The sequence below is a fragment of the Ambystoma mexicanum genome, chromosome 1p (assembly GCF_040938575.1).
Source record: "Ambystoma mexicanum isolate Mex_15411 chromosome 1p, UKY_AmexF1_1, whole genome shotgun sequence".
Taxonomy (NCBI): Eukaryota; Metazoa; Chordata; class Amphibia; order Caudata; family Ambystomatidae; genus Ambystoma; species Ambystoma mexicanum.
In genome coordinates, this window is record NC_090921.1 from 78,498,863 (window position 1) to 78,515,848 (window position 16,986).

Genomic DNA, 16,986 nt, shown 5'->3' on the forward strand with positions numbered 1-16,986 from the left:
AGTTCTGTAGTTTCTTGGGGATGCTGCTTGAGGGGAATCCAGCCGAAACACCAACTGTGTGCCATCGGCATAAGAATAAGACTCCACATTCCGCAATGAGGTCAGCCAGTAGTCGAACATGTAGGTTGAAAAGGAGGGATAAAGCTGACCCCTCCTGAACTCTGCAAGATAGTTAAACAGGAGAAGAAAAACACATTTGAAAGACAGTTTGAGAGCGGCCTTCAAGGAAACATCCGAAACATGCTAAGGGTCCAGTAGCCCCTGCAAGTTCAGCCTGGTCAGTAGGCTATCCTGGTGCACTGTCAAAAGCTGTGCAGAGATCAAGGAGGATAAGTAATCCGGTCTCTCCAGGGTCCTGAAGAAGCGCAAGATCGTCCAGCATTGAGATCATTACAGACTCTGTACCCATTTCCGGTCGGAAACCAGATTGAAACGGGTGCAGACAATGATTTTCCTCCAGAAATTTGGAGAGGTGCGTAGTAATCACAGATTCATCATTGCTGGAAGAGGAGAAAATGGTCTGTAATTGGCTGACACCGAGGGTCAGTTTTATTTCTTTTTTTTTTCCCTTCAGAAGAGATAAAACCACTTCATGTTTAAGAGCAGTTGGGACTTTGCCCATCTAAGAAGAGTACTACAATGCATCTGTAAGCATTCATACTATTACATTTTGTAGTATAATAGACTACACCCGCTAATGAAGCCAAAACTAAAGTAGAAAAACAGCTGCCACCAGCCTAATCAACCACATTAGTGTAAGAGGGGTACATATTTCAAGTTGTAAGTTACTTGCCAGGCAGTCGCACCGCCCTCCCCCTGCCCACTCAGCTCTCCACATAAACATCACACCGTTTGTTACCCTCCAAGAGTCAGTATCACTAGGCATTGTCTAGTGGCGGATGACAATTTGGAGAGCAGTGCCACCACTAATCTTACGGCAGGGAGGTACACCCAACCTAAAAGGGAAAACAAACCTCTATTATAAGTAGCAAGATGGGGTAGGTCCGGCTCAGTCCAAGATTTGGGGGGGGGAGTAGTCTAAAACAGTCACAATTAGTCCACACAATTATCTATAAATTATAGATTATCTATAAAAAATACACATGTCCTTGTACTATATTGTAGTTTCACTATCTAGTAATATGCACCTTACACATTGAAACAGAGTGGGTAGAGAAGGGAACCAGACATTTAAGTTACGGTCCTTGCACCAATGCCAAACCTAAGTAGTGAGTTAACCTTCTTTATATGGTATTTGGAAAATACAGATGTGCCCCTCAGTCAATGTAGAGCCTAGAATGAGGGAAACATTTCTAACGCAGCCTGAGTGCACCAAAAGAGATGTTTGATCTGAAAGCATCAAGACCATTACACGTCGCGGAAAAATATATTACCAAGCAAAGGTCTTAAGCCTAAAACTCTCCAGACCCAAACTTGAAGTGGGAGAAATGTGCTAGGGCAGGTCCAGTAACTGCAAAGCCACTTAAGATGGATAAAAAGTCCCCCTATACAAGTTATGATTTATTTATATAGCGCCTATACACAATGTGTTTCAAAGCGCTTCAAGGCAAGGGAGGGAACAAGGGAAAATACAACCATTCTTACAAGCCATGAACAGTAAGGATATGAAATTAACTATCGTACTGGGCCTGATGACATTTCAGATGGTGCAAGAGCTAAGATATAGATGAGGAAGGGAGGGGGAGAGTGGGAAGGAAATGGAAACAGACAGGCGACTACCGTACTAGGACTGAAGACATTTCTGGTAGAGCCAAAGAAAAACAAAAGGTGAGGCGGAGAGGTGCAGAAAGGGAGGGGAGGAACAAAACCAGCGACTTTCTTACTAGGCCTGACGACATTTCAGATAGTGCTGGAGGGGTGGCGGGGAGGGAAAAAACAGTAATGGGAGGGTGGAGGAAACAGACGAGGTTGCTATCATATTAGGTCCAGGGACAATTCTGATAGAGTAAGTGCATAGAAGAAAGTAAGGGGAGGAGATAGGAAAATGGAGAAGGGAAAGGAGAGAAAAGAGTAAGCAGTCAAAGTGGAGAAGCCAGGGTGGAGAGCGAATACAATTGCAGACCAAGCCAATGGGCATTTTGTGTCTGTATGAAGAAAACTAGGTACGTCATACTTCACCCCACAAGTGCTGATCTGGGGGGAAAATTGCTTCCGGTGGATCGGAGAAGACCCAAAAGAGGAGCTTGAGTGGCATGTCTGAGAAACGGCAGCTCCTGGAGAAGATGCTGCATGGCAGGAGGATCCCGAATGGAAGTCAATGGGGAAAGGCGTTTGACACCTGTCTGCAGACCACCAACAATATGAGGACTGTTCCAGGAAGGCAATACCACCCTGTGAGAAACACTTGTGCGGTTTACAGGATCCAAATAGCCAGTGATTTCAACCCTGGCTCATCGTCTACCGAGGTGACCGGAATGAACAACCATCCCCTTCTTAGGCGAGCGACACTCCTGCCAGAAGCAAATGCAGTGGTAAAGATGACTCAAAAAAGGCAGGAGAGCACAGCGGCGCAGATTCTGGTAGCTCGACAAAGGAAGACCTACAGATCAGCCACATCAAATGGTCCCATGAAGACTTCCAGTGGGGTGACCAAAGGCGCTCTTCAAGATTAGATAGGTTGGGGTGTTGGAATTGCACCGCCTCTCTAGGTGACTTCAGCAACCAAGGGCAGATGACTATAGTGGTAGAACAGGAAGTTGGCAGTAAAACATTATGGGGACGGTCCAAGCACAGAAGGCCTGACTCATTTGGATTGGTCCCCAGAAGTCCATCTAGCAGCTGAACCGGTGACTCGTCAAGGGACACATGGTTAAGGGAGTATGAACAAATTTGCTTGCTAAAAGGCAGAAATTGCTATAAAATGTCAGGAATCCACTAGCTGATTAACTACTAATTATCAATGGCAATCTGAACCGTATTTAATGTACGCACAAGGCCCTCCCTAATTATGCCCACATTTGGGCTGGCCTAGGAAGTCCACCTCTCATGCTAGGGTGCTACAAACAAAGGGCTAGGTGGTCAGCCAATCGATTTTGCCCGATATACTCCAGTCACCTCCAATGACCGTCATGGGATGTGCAGTGATGGTGTCAGGATCTAGCATACACCGGTTCAAACCTCTATGGAAGATGCATGGCTGGGCTCACAAATTGGCCATGTATGCACAAAAGCATTTTAGGCCTCCCTCATGGTTCTACTGAGCAAAGAAAGCCCCTAAAACTGAATGGCCGAGAGCAGGACTTTATAAACCTAAAATGGTGCCCCAATGGCTAAAAAAAAGGTACATTGGGCTACTAATGCTATAAATCTGCTTGTACCCCTGTTGAAGCCAAAACTAAGAGCTGAAGTCTATCTGAGCACAGAAATGAGGTTAAAAAAAAAGCCAGGAAAATCAATGAATGAAATGGGGACTACAGAACCTCCAAAAGCAATCCTGCCTGCAAATGTATCCATCCAGAGAAAATGTTCTTGCTTTTTTGAGTTCCATTTGGATTGTTGGGCGGTGTTGGCATTTGATTGCCAGAAAAAGTTGACTGGCCCCACTGAGCCGGTGTTTTTGGTTAGGGCATTTTGTGCTTGGACATGTTGCATGTGTCAGTGAGGCACATTAATTTGTCCTGGTTCACAAGGCTGTTACTCGAATCAGTTTGAGCCCAATTCTATGATGGCTATTCTGTTGTCGAAGGCAGCAGTTCTTGCTTTGGGAGTTGCCCATCTGTACGGGTTTGCCGGAGTGCGTCTGGTGCGTCTTGGAGTTGCAGGTAAGGATGGCTAGTAGGTTATGGTTGTGTTTGGTCCAGTCTTGATGATGTGCTAGTTTGTTCAATCTAGTATGTAGCCACGTTGTGAGAGATTAGCCTGAAGTGCATGAAGGAAGATGATGCATGACATTACTGGTTGATGCTTGATACTAAGGTGCTTTGCTGCAGCAACGTGTTCTGCTTTGCTTGTCGTGAATATATTTCTACTTGATAGATTCTATACCACTAACTGCCATGTGAAAGGGGGTGTTGAGCGATCGAGGATTTTGAATTATCCTGCATTTTACTGGAAGCTAGTTAACAGTTTGGGCACGGGGCTGATGTGTTCCTGTCTTTGCAGTATTAAGAGATCCGCTGTAGGGGCTTGTGCTTCTTGTAAGCAGTTAATCGAATATTCAGCTGTTGCAGATGGAAACCGTTGCCATAATTGAATCTGGGTAGTATTAGTGGGATGATTGTCATGGGTTGAAGCACTTGGGTGTAGGTGCGTTATAAATGCCATGTCATGGTTCTGTGGGGGAGATTTAAGTAGTTTCCCTGTCGGGAAAAGTGTTCCATTACTGTTGCTTTATTAATGGTTTCGAGTGTGCAGGCACTTTCCTTGAATAATTCAAGGTTTTTGATTGCTACAGCATGCCTCAAGATTTGCACCTGCTACTAGCCATTGGCTAGTGGTAACTAATCCTTGAGTACGAATTGAGGGGCTTTCTTTCTTTCTTTCTTTCGCCGTCATGTGAAGGCAGGTGCCCAGGCATAAAAAAATGGGTATCAATGTGTGCTGCTCCAGTCTGTTTTGGAGGGTTTTAGTTTGTTGCCTTGTCATCAATGAGTCAATTGGTAAGAGACAGTGGCAAGGTTTGGTTGGTGGTTGTGGTGAAGTTGGAGAGGTGCATGTAGATTTGAGTAGTGTCCACATAGTTTAAACATGTGACGCATGACTTTCCTGGAAAACGTTGATTTTTGACGAGTAGTGGAAATTAACTGCATCATTGGGTTACTCTGCAAGTGATGATGTGGGGCATGACCTGAACTGTTGCCAAAGTTGTACTTTGTCCTACCAAAAAGGAAAGCGGCCATCTAGTGTAGCAGGGTACTTTTTGTATTCATGGTTTTTTTTGTACTATTTTTGTGGTTTATATTGTCAAATGCCCGGTTTATGTCCAGCATGATCAGCTGGGATTCCATCTGGTCTGAATCCTTGTTGACATTCGTGCATGGTCGCAGAGATTTTGCTAGATGGCATGTGTGCAGATTCTTATGTTAGAGTGCTTTGAAGGTCATCTAAAGTAGAGGCTTAATAAATGCGAGTTTGACGGCTTGCCAGACAACTTTGTGGTAGTAATAAGTTGAGACACGATTGGTAGAGGAGTAATGAATGACGTTGTGTAAGTGTTTGCCCCTTCAATCTACAAGTCCTGTTGTTAGAGGAGTGTGCAGTGATTGGAATGCGGTCAGTGCAGTGTTTAAAGTTTGTTGTAGTTTCCCCAAAGATTTACTCCAGTTTCCTGTTCGTTCACCTCCCCCCCCCCCCCATATGTGTTGGCAGGAACCATACAGTGGCTCGCTGTTTTAAGGAGCTTTTAAAGGTTTGTTTGTGTGGCTATGAAGTGCACTATCAGACAAGCATATTTCGGTTCATGCATTGTAATACAGCTGCTTTTCCCTTTTGAAAGACGGGTCTGTTTCAATTGTACCACAATTGCTTGAGGAGCGGACCAACGTGGTCTTCAAAGCTAGCACCCAAATAGAAGTAAGCTGAGAAAAGGTGGCCTCTGTTATGGTGTCAGTGCCCTCTGTAAGAAGAAATAAGTGGTTTCCCAGCTCTCTTCAATAGCATGGATTGAAAACCACTTCTTTTGCTCTAATGTTATGTGATTACATGTGATGACCACCCACACATCTCCCTTGGGAGATTCCATGTCTTAGCCAATCGGTAACCGCTGTAACTGTTCTTACTACCCTGTATGCCCCGTTTGCAGTGTTATCCAACCTATTTGTCTAGTGCACGGTTACTCATTATGTTCCCTCCATACATTAGTGTTTCTATAAGATTTGACAGAGTTTGAGCAGACCATACATCTTTGAAGAATGGGCCAGTGCTGCCTCTCTACCACCAAGTAAGAATGAAAGACCAGCTGTGGACGGCCTCCATAGACAGACTTGCATCGGAATTGCTCCGCTTTCTTCAGGTTATTAGTTGGGTTTCTTTGACACCTTAAAATCTGCTTCTATCATTACAAAAGATTACTTGATACTGGGGTTCTAGATAGCTGGCAGCTCTCATGCACCGTACCATCCTATAATTTCATCTGCTACGCACCACCAAATCTGGTCCAGGTTCTCTTCTATGAAGCCAAGACTCTGAGCAATACTTTGAAAGTTTAGTTCAATTGTATGATAGGTGGCAAATAAGAGAACTGTTACGAGCTCACTTGCATCATTTTTATTCAGAGTATCTTAGTCTTCTTTGCTGAATTTTGAAGACCTCAAAACTCAGCTCACTATTACCAGGATTTTGTGCCCTTGTGATCCCTTTGTGGATCTGGCTCCTGAATGCAAATCTTGATATCCCTCACTGCTCACGTCTCCCTCTGCCCCGAATAAATGTTGGTACTGTGGAACATCTTCATTCATGGTCCGGTTACCCACTTTATTTTGGAATGCCGTGGTGCGTTGGCATGTGCAAATAGGTTATCCATCCGTTTCTTTTTTTTTTCCTACTTCTAATTAGTTTGCATTCTTGGACTTTTATTCCTGATTTTGTTAATGGGAGCGAGGTGAAAGCAAAAAAGTTCCAGAACTCAAAGAATAAAATACGGTTTGGATGTCACACTATGCATAATGGGGGGGGGGGGGGGTCTTGAGAGCTTTGGAGCGAAGGTATAGGTGCACCAACTTAGTTTTTATTTTGATAATCAGCAATATTACTGTCCAGTTTTAATATTACAACTTTTTGACCCACCCACAACTAACACCTTTGTCAGTTATAAGCAGAAGCAGGCCCAGTTTCTTGAGCAAGTGAAATATTTGTATAAAGGAACTGAATGGGTTGTGGACTCATAATCAACAGAAGCTGGCAAGTCATGGGTGGCCTTGTATAGAGGCTTGCTGAAAAGTCTCAATTCTGCCAGTTTCTGATATTTTGTCTGAATTTACTGTGTGGCGAATTACAGGATTGTCAGTCCAAACTAGTGTAAAGCTGCACATTGGTCTTTGCTCATTTTGGAGCATTAAGGAAATATAGCAATCATAGGATATTTTGGAACTGAACCGAAGAGCAAGATAAGGTTGCATTTCACGCTGGTTTTGTTCATTATGGCAGACTATACGCTGGTACCTCTATCACTGAAGGCTGATCTGAGCAAGCCTACTCTACTGCAAACTTAGTTGCATTTTCTCCAGGAGTCTGTCTGATCTAGGATGACTGCTAAGGAGAGCAGAGGAAGGGGTTGATTAAACCGCCTTCTTTATTTCTTCTTTTGGACAGTTTAACATTTAAGTCAACCTTCAGACCCTAATTCCGTGAATGATTTTTCCTCCTGTTCGGAAGAATTTCCTAGCCTTACATTTGAGGAAATGGGTTACTTCCCAAACTTAGGCAAACGGGCAATCCCTAGGATTTACTTCGTTCACATAGAAAAAGTTTTGGGTGAGTAATCACGGCCATCTCTTAGGTCGTGAATGCAATGGACAAGAATACAGGCTGATAAGCCAGTATTTAGTGTCCACTGGTTCTGAAAATAGGATTTCCATTTCATAGAAATAAGGTGCTGGTGCAGACTCTGGGTAAAGTTGACGTTGGCCTATCATTGCTCGGGCCCTTCATTGTGTTCAGACGGACCAGCAGCGGATTTAGTGCAGTTGCAATGCTTCGGGCAAATTGGGCTGCTGTGCAACAGACGGTGGCGGTTTGTAGAACTATTGCAGCACCTGGCTGGTTAGTTGGATCGGAAGTCCATCGAAGCAAGTGAAGTGAAAAATTGGCACTTGGGATTCTCAGTCGCATTTCTTTTGGATTGCAGTTTGTTCTGTGATTTCTTTTTTTCTTTTTTTTCTTTTTATTTAGTTGGAAGTCCTCCTGACTGTGTTGGTTCCAGGTGCTCTTCGGTAGGGTCTAGGCACGGACTGGGTAGCCAGGTTTCCCTGCAACAGATTGACTTTGCTGTGCCTAATGACTCATGGAAGGGATCGCTGGTTGTCGACTTCCTGCTAGTAGGCGGAGATCTGGTGTCTGTAAATACTGCCAGAGCCTCGTTTGGAGGGATCAGCAGAGCTTCATTCCAGTTCTGTTAGTTTGGTCATGGCCTATTTATTCTTCAGGACTCGGCCCCAGGTGTGACAAGTTAGGTTGGCTAACTTTGGTATGTAGGTTTGAGCGCTCTGCTGCCAATCATAGCGACCACCTGATCACCGGAAGCTTATGCCAAACGTTCACTAGCTGCTTATTGTGCTTCCCCCCCCCCCCCCCTCTCAGGTGAGGATTTTGGTAGAAACCCATTCATTGTTGTCAAAAAGGCCATATCCTATTTGGCAACTGTAGCCCTTGCTTTCAAGGTGGGCGGTATCCTTTAACATTTGTATCTCACTCTGGTATCGGAGGTCGTTGAACTGCAGTTGCAAGGGACTCGCTGTAGGGGTTATTCTGGTATACAGTGGGTTCAACCCCACTAGAATCGAGCAATGGCTGGCATAAAGTAAGGGAGCCCACACAGCCCGCTATGAAATGGTCACTGGGTGCTTTGGAGGAACCTCAGATATGGGGTGTCTTGGGGGGACTGAATGAGTGTGTCCTTGGTGAGTCCTTAGATGACATGTCACTGGTTAAATGTACAGTAAAGCAGTCAAGGACAAATAAAATACACAAGGCCATGCACTAGATGGGTAGGATGGATCCTTTGGCGTCCAATCCTAGAACATGTATCTGGAATTTCCATGGGTGGAGGCAGCATTTTCATTTGTAAATCCGGTCTATCGTAAATATGTAGTGTGCCTGCACTGGCCTTCACAAAGGTGCATGGGCTTATATGCAGGGGAACACACAGGTAATACTGAAAACCCAATGGGGCGGTGCACATTTAGAGCGCATCTCCAGGCTGTCCTTTGAAAAGGTTGTAAGAGGGTCCCGTGGCTCTTGTGCAGTTATCCCATATGAGCGTTTTGGCACTGGCAAAGGAGTGTTGGTGCATCTGTCTTAGCACCTGTTCCCCGATTTTGTGTGGTGCATCCCTTGTGCACTGCATAAGGCGCATCCTGGAACTTTGAGAAAATAGCCCCAAGAGAGCGCAAGGCTAGTTTGGATGTAGGCTGTATGATGAAACCTGAATGGAGAAAGGGGATGGTTTCAAAGATGTGGGCAAGAAAGATGGTCCATATGGAGGAAATGAGCAGACACGTTGCAGCATGAGAGGTGTAATGCAAGGGAGCCAGTATTCTGGTGCATGCTGTTAATGCAACCCCGTACCTCCAGTGGCTGTTTTAACGTGTTCTTTGGGCAGCGTAGGCTAAACCTGAGACGGTGGTGTGGAGCAGAGGTTTTATAGGGATGGAGTAGGTATGCATGAGACTGCAAATTCATGCACGTTTGGGCCTTCGTGAATGGGTGAAAGGATGTTCTGCACCCGCACCCGCAGCCCCCACCCAACAACCAGCAGTCCGTATTGCTGCACTTGTTTAAATAATCTGTTACCTATTTTTCGTAATACAATTAAGAGCACATTGGAAAGTATTAAGTGCGTAGTGAGCAATAGTGCAGCTTTAGGCCTGTAATAGGTTTGCTGGACACTTTAATATGGCTGGCTTGTATGTAGCTTTTACACACAAACACACACGCACACAAACACAACTTGCTGTAATGTTTCTTTGTTTAGTTAACACAGTCCACTCTGCAGACTGAGTACAGTGGAAGGTCATCCGCCATCCAGAGGATGCAGTTCTGTGGAGAATGCCACTCTGGTATGTGGTGCCAAATAATTCTTAGGGATAGTGTGGAGGATTTGGTCTGTGCTGCATTGTCTGTTTCTAAAACTTTTATTTGTTCTGCAGCACCAGAAGAAAGTGCCCGCCTTTAGAGCCACCTACACTGGCAGATTCTCACTACTCGACAAGCGGATCTCTTCCAGAAGTAGAGCGACAGAGAAGGAGCCCAATAAAAGCCTTTGAGGAACAGTGGTCTTTACTTGGCCCAGAAACCTGTAACTGTTTGGGGTTTGGACATGGAATGGGTTTTTGGAATTGGTGGTTATTGATAAAATGATTTTCTTGGACTGCTTCACCTGGCCATAGTGCACAGAAAGCTATTTTGCTGTATAAAGCCAACTGTTTTTTTTCCTAAAAAATCTTAAATGTTTTAGCTCCCTGCATGCATATCTTGGCGTAATAACCTGGGAGTCAAGAATAGTTAGAGTAACTGCCTTGTGAGCCATGAGATGTTTCTTTGAGCTATCCGACCTCTCTCCAACTAGCATCCTATGCATAATATTGAACTGTATTTGTGTAAAAGTTTGAAATGTAAAGGTTATTAAACATGCTATTGTCCATTGTTCTATCTGCCGTAATTTTGTGTATTAACTGTCAAGTATTTGTTAAATGAGGGCCGTATGCTTAATACATAGCAAAAAAGCTGTTCTTTCCAGTTACTGTTGATGCCTCCACATTGCTGCCTTTAACTCTGCATGTTGTGCACCTCTGGTACTTTTCTAGAAGCGATCGTGTTTTTGAGTATTGGATTTTGATTCCTTTTGAGTTCCTTGATGCATTTCATCCATTTCCATGTTTATCTGTTCCCTGAATTGACCTTTTTATAGCAATGCAGTCTTTGTGGTCATAAAATGAGGGTTTTGCCTCTTGTAGTCTGAAGCGCCTGGGTCCTAATGTAGATTATAATGGCTGTTTGTGGCACCGGTACTTTACCCCACACCATTATTCATGGAGGCTTGATGGATACATTATTGCCAGCGATTTCCCCCAATAAAGCCCTTAAGTCACATGTCTTTTAAAGTGCGAGTTTCTTTAATTGGATGTACGGCTCCTTATGATTACTGTGGGCGACCATCTCCAAACATTACTGTGAGTAGGTTTGTTTGCTTAACTACCTTCCTTTTGAGATTACTCTACAGCCATTTCGACCTCTGGAGTTGTATGCCTGCTGGAACACCCTGGCCAGGAAATTCAAAGGTTATGTCGAAGATTGTTCCCTGTGACTTTCTGTAATGCAATTTGTTAGTGAATTCTTGTGGATTGCCACTTGAATTATTTTTTATTTTTTTCTTGGCCACAACAGCAATGTTATGGTTTTCCTGTTTAAAACACTGTTGCTGTACTGGTTAGATGTGTCGTTCATTGATGTGCTGGTGATTCAAGCTTGCATTTATTTTATAAAAGTTTGTTTGCTTTTGTAATTCTATTGTAGCTTATGTTTCATTAAAGCAAATAGTCTCTAAAATGTATGGTCTGGTGTTTAAATCTTGCCATGCCCTGTGGCCCTAATGAAGCTAGCTTGTTTTGTCTTAAACAAATACGCTGTTCAGAGTGGATTAATCTGCCACCGTGCCAGGAAACCAACCTGCTACGTGTGCTAAATGTAAGTGCCAAGCTGTTTTATTTGTGTACAGTAATCTGACCATTGATTTAGCCTAAGGCTCAATAGTCCGCATCCCATCCCTCATCGGTAGCTGCTCACCAGACTACGGGCAGCTCGAGTTTCATGCAAAGATCCAGACTGCTGCAAATTTTATCTAAGCCAATGATTTGGACACGATCACGCTAAAACATTTTACAGTATACGCAAGCTATTCCTGCTAGAGCCCTTTGGTTATTGAGCTCTAACTCTCTGCAATTCGGATGCTTTTCCAAAGCAGAGTGCGGGTAGATCTTTCTCCCTCACAGGTGCCTCCCTGCCCCTCTCAGACACAGCCAGATCTCATTAAGTTCCGGAACCTTCTCAAGACCCACCTTTTTCTCTTCTTCCTTAACCTCTCCCCTGCTGATGCCTCTATCTGCCTCTTGACTTGCTGCCTGGTATCTTCACAGGGCTCCAGACCCCCCCTGGTCCACTCTACCCCTGCACTTGATTTCCCTTGAGCCCCTCCCCCCGTTCCCCTCAACCTGCACTTGCTCTTCCGGGCCCCCTCATCCAACACTAGCATGGCTGGGCCTTTACCCCTGCAGATTTTACAGACCCTTACCTCACACTTGGCCTGTGGACCTTCCTTCCCCTGCACTCCCCTTTCTCCTGGCTCTGTCCACCAGGCCTCAACTGGAACAAAAGTGACATTTAACTGAAGCTTGGCTTGAAGAGATTGAATTATGCCTGACAACTACCCCCGACAGGAGTGGAAACTTGCCCAGCAACTGCATTCCCAGGCCTGGCCTCCCTTCTGCTGCACCACCAAAAGGAGATCACACCTCTCTGATTGAATTAGGGGTGGGGTACCTGGGGCTGCAGGAAACAGAACAATGAGCTTTCCTTGGCTCAGGCAAATGTTAAATTAGGGGGGGTCGTAAATGGCTTCCTCTTGGAAGAAACTGGGAGGAGCAATGCTTCTGGGAGCTACCTGAGCTGGAGGTGGGGACAGACAGAAATCGCCCCATGTGCTTTGGAACCTAAACCACACCCATCTGGGCCAGAGCATATTTTAAAAAGATGGATAATTCATAGTATGAAATTGTCAAAATTATATAATATCATTTATTCTTGTGATTTTTCTGTGCACATTTTAAGAGGTGTTAGGACTCTGTGGTATGTTCTGGGGGGTAGTAGCGGAAAATAAGGTATTACTCCAAATGTCTGTATGTTAAAAATCTGACACTTTATCATCTGATGGCCATATTCCCTGCTCATGTTTGTGTAAATTCTGGAAAAGTTTAGAGGTTGTGGTCTTGATGAAAAGGGCAGAATTCTGTCAGAAGTGCACACGACATCTTACAAAGACAGGGATCGGATGATTTAGTGCTACAGAAAATAGGTTAACTGGACATGTAATATTAGACAAATTGTACATAGATAAATATGTATTTGGATCAAAAATAGATTTGTGTGCAAATTGACAAGGGGAGGATCATCTAACCCATAAACTTACCTCATCACGATGACACTCCATTTCCTTCCCCCAATCAAGGGAGCGAGGAGAGCTTGGCCAATGATAAGTTGTGAGGGGCAGGCTTAGTTATGCCCACGCACACTGCCATTTTCAAAAGACATAAAAGGAGCCATTGAGACCCAGGTAGAGACATTCGCTTTCCACTTCAAACTGATTTCTTGCGAAGCATTTTGCCAGACCAGACAATATCCAGGAGACTCCAGAACCAGAACTTAGAATCCAGACTCCAGAACTTGTAGTAGAGGGACCTGATTCACCAGCTGAATCCTTTTTCAGCAGGCCTCAAAATCTTTTGCAAACTAACTCCACTCTTCAACAGCCGGGCTGTGCTGTTTGATTCTGGCTAGAACTCTGTGCCAGTACCCAGAAAGCAGTGCTGTATCCAGAATCCACTTGATCCAGACCAGTAGAAGCAGAGATCCAGACCACCGTGCAGTGCTGAGTGCCAGACCAGCAGAGCAGAGCTGACCCAGCCGCTGTATTCAGAACCAGTACCAGAGACGGTCCGCGGTGAGTGAAGCCCAAACCTGACCAGACCCTGACGGCCTATTTCAAATTTATAGTGTGAGTACTCAGCCAGAACTGTGCAAAACCAATCTCTTAGTTTAAAATAATCTAATTCAAACTATTTTAACCTATTTAGAACTGCATCATAGAATTGTGTGTCCATCCTGTTGATCCAAAACCTTCCACAGCGCATCTGTCATTCTGAAACTGTAATTTTATTTCTGAAAATCTACCTCCACAAAATTGTCTGTACCTTTGGAACCGCATGTGCTATGAACGAGATTTTCATTTGAAAGCTAAGATCCCCAGCTTTCCAACAAGCCCTAAACCGACCTTCTACTCCTTATAGTTTTTCCGTAATCGCGCTCGACGCACTCGAAAAAAGTGCCACGAATTGCAACTAGCTCATTTCACCACCTGTCAAAAATCGCTGTATTTTGCTTTGCATTGCTGAAATCCGTTTTCAACCTAATAATCCCTCATGAATCACTGATAGTGTTGACCTGAACTAATTTAAAGTAGCTGCCACCTACCCTGAATCGCCTATAGGGAATTAAAATCATTTTTAGCATATTTTCACTTCTTTGCAAATCACATTTAAGTATTTTGCTTGTGTTTTAAAATCATCCCTGTGTTCTAAGCTTGCTAGGGGGGGAACTGAAATTCGTATTGTATTGTGATTGTATTCCTGAAAACTGTGTGCTCCCCTTCCATCTCCTTATATTGCATAGGGGGGAGTGAATTGTCAAAAGAAAAAGTGATCATATTATCTCTTGTTGAAACCATCTGTTATTTCTGTGCTGCATTCCTTTCCACCATTGCATTTCCTTGAATCCATAAAAGCATTCTCAGCTACCTTATCCTCTCTATACCAACTCCTAAGTAATTAAATAAGCGTAAATTGTAATATTATCCATTGTTGATCACTGTCATATTCTTAAGTGTGTTATCAAATATTAATTTATTTATAAAAGTGTGATATATATATATATATATATATAGTTTAATTTTCAAATACATCTTTTAATTTGCAAAACAAATCTACTTCTTGGCTCAGTGAGGTCAGGGGGATTCAAAGAGAGGGGTGTTATATAAGGGTTTATCATCCGGATTATAACTTGTCATAAAAATATATAATTAAGGGCTTCCCTTGGGCATCCCGGACTCGGCATTGACTTAGTTGGAGTGCTGAGTTGAAGTCACTTAACAGGCCCTCGATGCCGTCGGAGCCATCAACGCCATCTGGGCCAGTTTTGCCAGTGAAGGTTCCTGTGCTTGTGGACCCTCCGAGAAAGGCCACTTTTAAGACCTGTAACTGATAAGGGGTTCCCTCCTCTCTTGAGAAAGGATTTTCTTTAAAGTCCCTCACTGACATTTATGAGGAGGAGGAGCAATCTGATGAGGATGTTGTCCCGTTTGGTCTCCAGTATGGGACCCGTAATGCTCCTTAGTGCCTCATTTCAGAGGAGAGTCGGATGGAGGATCTTTGTCAAACCTTGCACAATGCCAGTGGTAGTGACAGTTCCCCCGAGCTGGAGGGGAGCATGCCAACACCTCATATCGCAGGCTCATGTCTAGGGTTGTGGAGTATCTGGGCTGGTCCAGGCCTCCTGTGCCCTTTGAGCAAGATGATTTTAGGGATATCTTGGTTCAGGGACCGTCTACTGAACCCGTGTTGCCGTTTCATATGGCACGGCAGAAAAGTGTGGCTGCAAATTGGAGCACCCCGAAAGCTACTTTCTTGGTGAACAAGTCTCTGACGAAGAAATACCACCCATCCAGTAGCGACCCCTTGTTACTTGTCCAATCACCCCACTCTGGAGTGTTTGGTGATCCAGGCAGCTATGGCTACCTCGAAGCAGACAGTGTACCCTACAATCCCTCCTGATGGGGACGATAAGCGTATGGATGGGCACGCAAGGGGTTTTCTGCTGGGAGTATGGCGTTAAAATCGGCCAACTGTACTTGTTAGCAAAATTTCCGCACACTCTATGGAATTGCATTTCGTTAGCGGCTGAGCATATTCCCGAAGGGGAAGAAAGGGATGGTTTTCTGGCTATTGTTCAGGATGGCAAGGATGCCATGTGTGAAACCATCCAGTCTGGGTTTGATACTGCGGATAGTGTAAGCAGGTTCATGGCTGCGAGCACCGTGATGCGCAGGTTTGCGTGGTTGAGGAAGGCAGGTTTTGTATCTAATGTGCATGCTCTTCTCAACATGCCCTTTGACGGGTCTCATCTGTTTGGCAGCAAGGCTGACGAGAGCCTTGAGAAGTTGCAGACATCGAAGGCAGCTGCCAAGTCCCATCAGGCACTGCAGCAGCCGCTTCAGAACAGCTCTGAGGCCTCGAGTCACTGTTCACCGGTAGGGGGCAGGTTGTCGCAGCATCTAGAAGAGTGGCGAGCCATAACTTCATATGCGTGGGCTCTGGAAATAATTGCCCATGGCTACTACCTACCTTTTCTACAATGGCCTCATGACAATCCACCAGGGAAGCACTCTTTGAAGGTTCCGGATCCGCACCTTGTGCAGGAAATATTGACCCTGCTGGAGAAAGGCGCTGTAGAACCAGTGCCTGTGGCGGAGAGGAACAAGGATTTGTATTTCCCGTATTTTTTTTATTCCCAAGAAGGACAGAGGACTGAGACCCATCTTGAATTTAGTGCTTGAACAAGTGCCTCAGGAAGGACAAAATCAAGATGGTCACTCTTTCTCAGATCCTTCAGGCCCTCCAGCTTCAGGATTGGTTGGTGTCATTGGACCTGCAGGATGCTTATTTTCATGTGCCGATCCATCTCGAACACAGGAAATACCTGAGGTTCGCAGTTGGCAGCTCGCACAATCAGTTTCGGGTCCTGCCATTCAGGTTGACTTCTGCCCCGAGGGTCTTCACCAAGCTCATGGTGGTGGTGGCAGTGTATCTCAGGAGAGAGGGGATTCACGTCTACCCCTACCTGGACGATTGGCTGATCAGGGTGCGTTCTGCCGAACAGGCTTTGGATCATCTCAGCTTCACCTGCCACTCCCTTCACAAACTGGGCTTCTCCCTCAATTTCAAGAAGTCACTTATGACACCTTCCCAACAGCTCCAGTACATCGGGGCTGTGTTGGACATGTCCTTGGGGAAGTGCTCACCACCCAAGGTGAGGGCTCAAAACATTCTCCAGATGGTCACCAGATTTCAACTTGCCCAGAGTCTTCCGGATTTCTAATTCTTAAGGTGGCTCGCCCTCATGACGTCCTGTATTTTTCTGGTGCCAGAGGCCCGACTGAGAATGAGATCCCTTCAATAGACCTGCGAATGAAATCTGAAAGGAGAACCTTTTTGGCAATCATGACCAGAGGTAACCGTAGTGATGGGCGCTTTCCTCACATGGTGGTAGGCTCACGCCAATGATCTGACCATCCGCGGTCGTTGGTCTCCATCGGAGTCCAAACTAAACATCCATCTTTAAGAGCTGAGAGCAATCGGGCTATCACTGAAGTCAACACAGTGGCCATGCATTATCTCAACAAAAGAGGAGGTGTAGGGTTGCTGCCACTGTGCAGAGAGGCGATGCAGCTCTTGTTCTGGGCAATTCAAGAGGGAATATCCCTAG

General features: G+C 44.9%; 1 protein-coding gene across 7 annotated transcripts in view; it reads left to right on the plus strand.

Annotated features, from left to right (window-relative positions):
• Positions 1-11,223, plus strand: part of LOC138566285 (uncharacterized) — a 75,529-nt gene extending 64,306 nt beyond the window's left edge. For 3 of the 7 annotated variants that reach the window (XR_011301894.1, XR_011301896.1, XM_069643406.1), the window contains one exon: positions 9,825-11,223. Coding sequence is in view for 1 of the 7 variants with exons in the window: in XM_069643406.1 (XP_069499507.1) it covers positions 9,825-10,035 (211 nt within the window). In the remaining 6 variants the exon portion in view is untranslated. Of the gene's footprint in view, positions 1-5,820; positions 5,972-9,649; positions 9,735-9,824 lie in introns of all 7 variants that reach the window. The other 4 variants (XR_011301891.1, XR_011301890.1, XR_011301895.1 and 1 more) reach the window with 3 other exon arrangements.
• Positions 11,224-16,986: the final 5,763 nt, after the last annotated feature.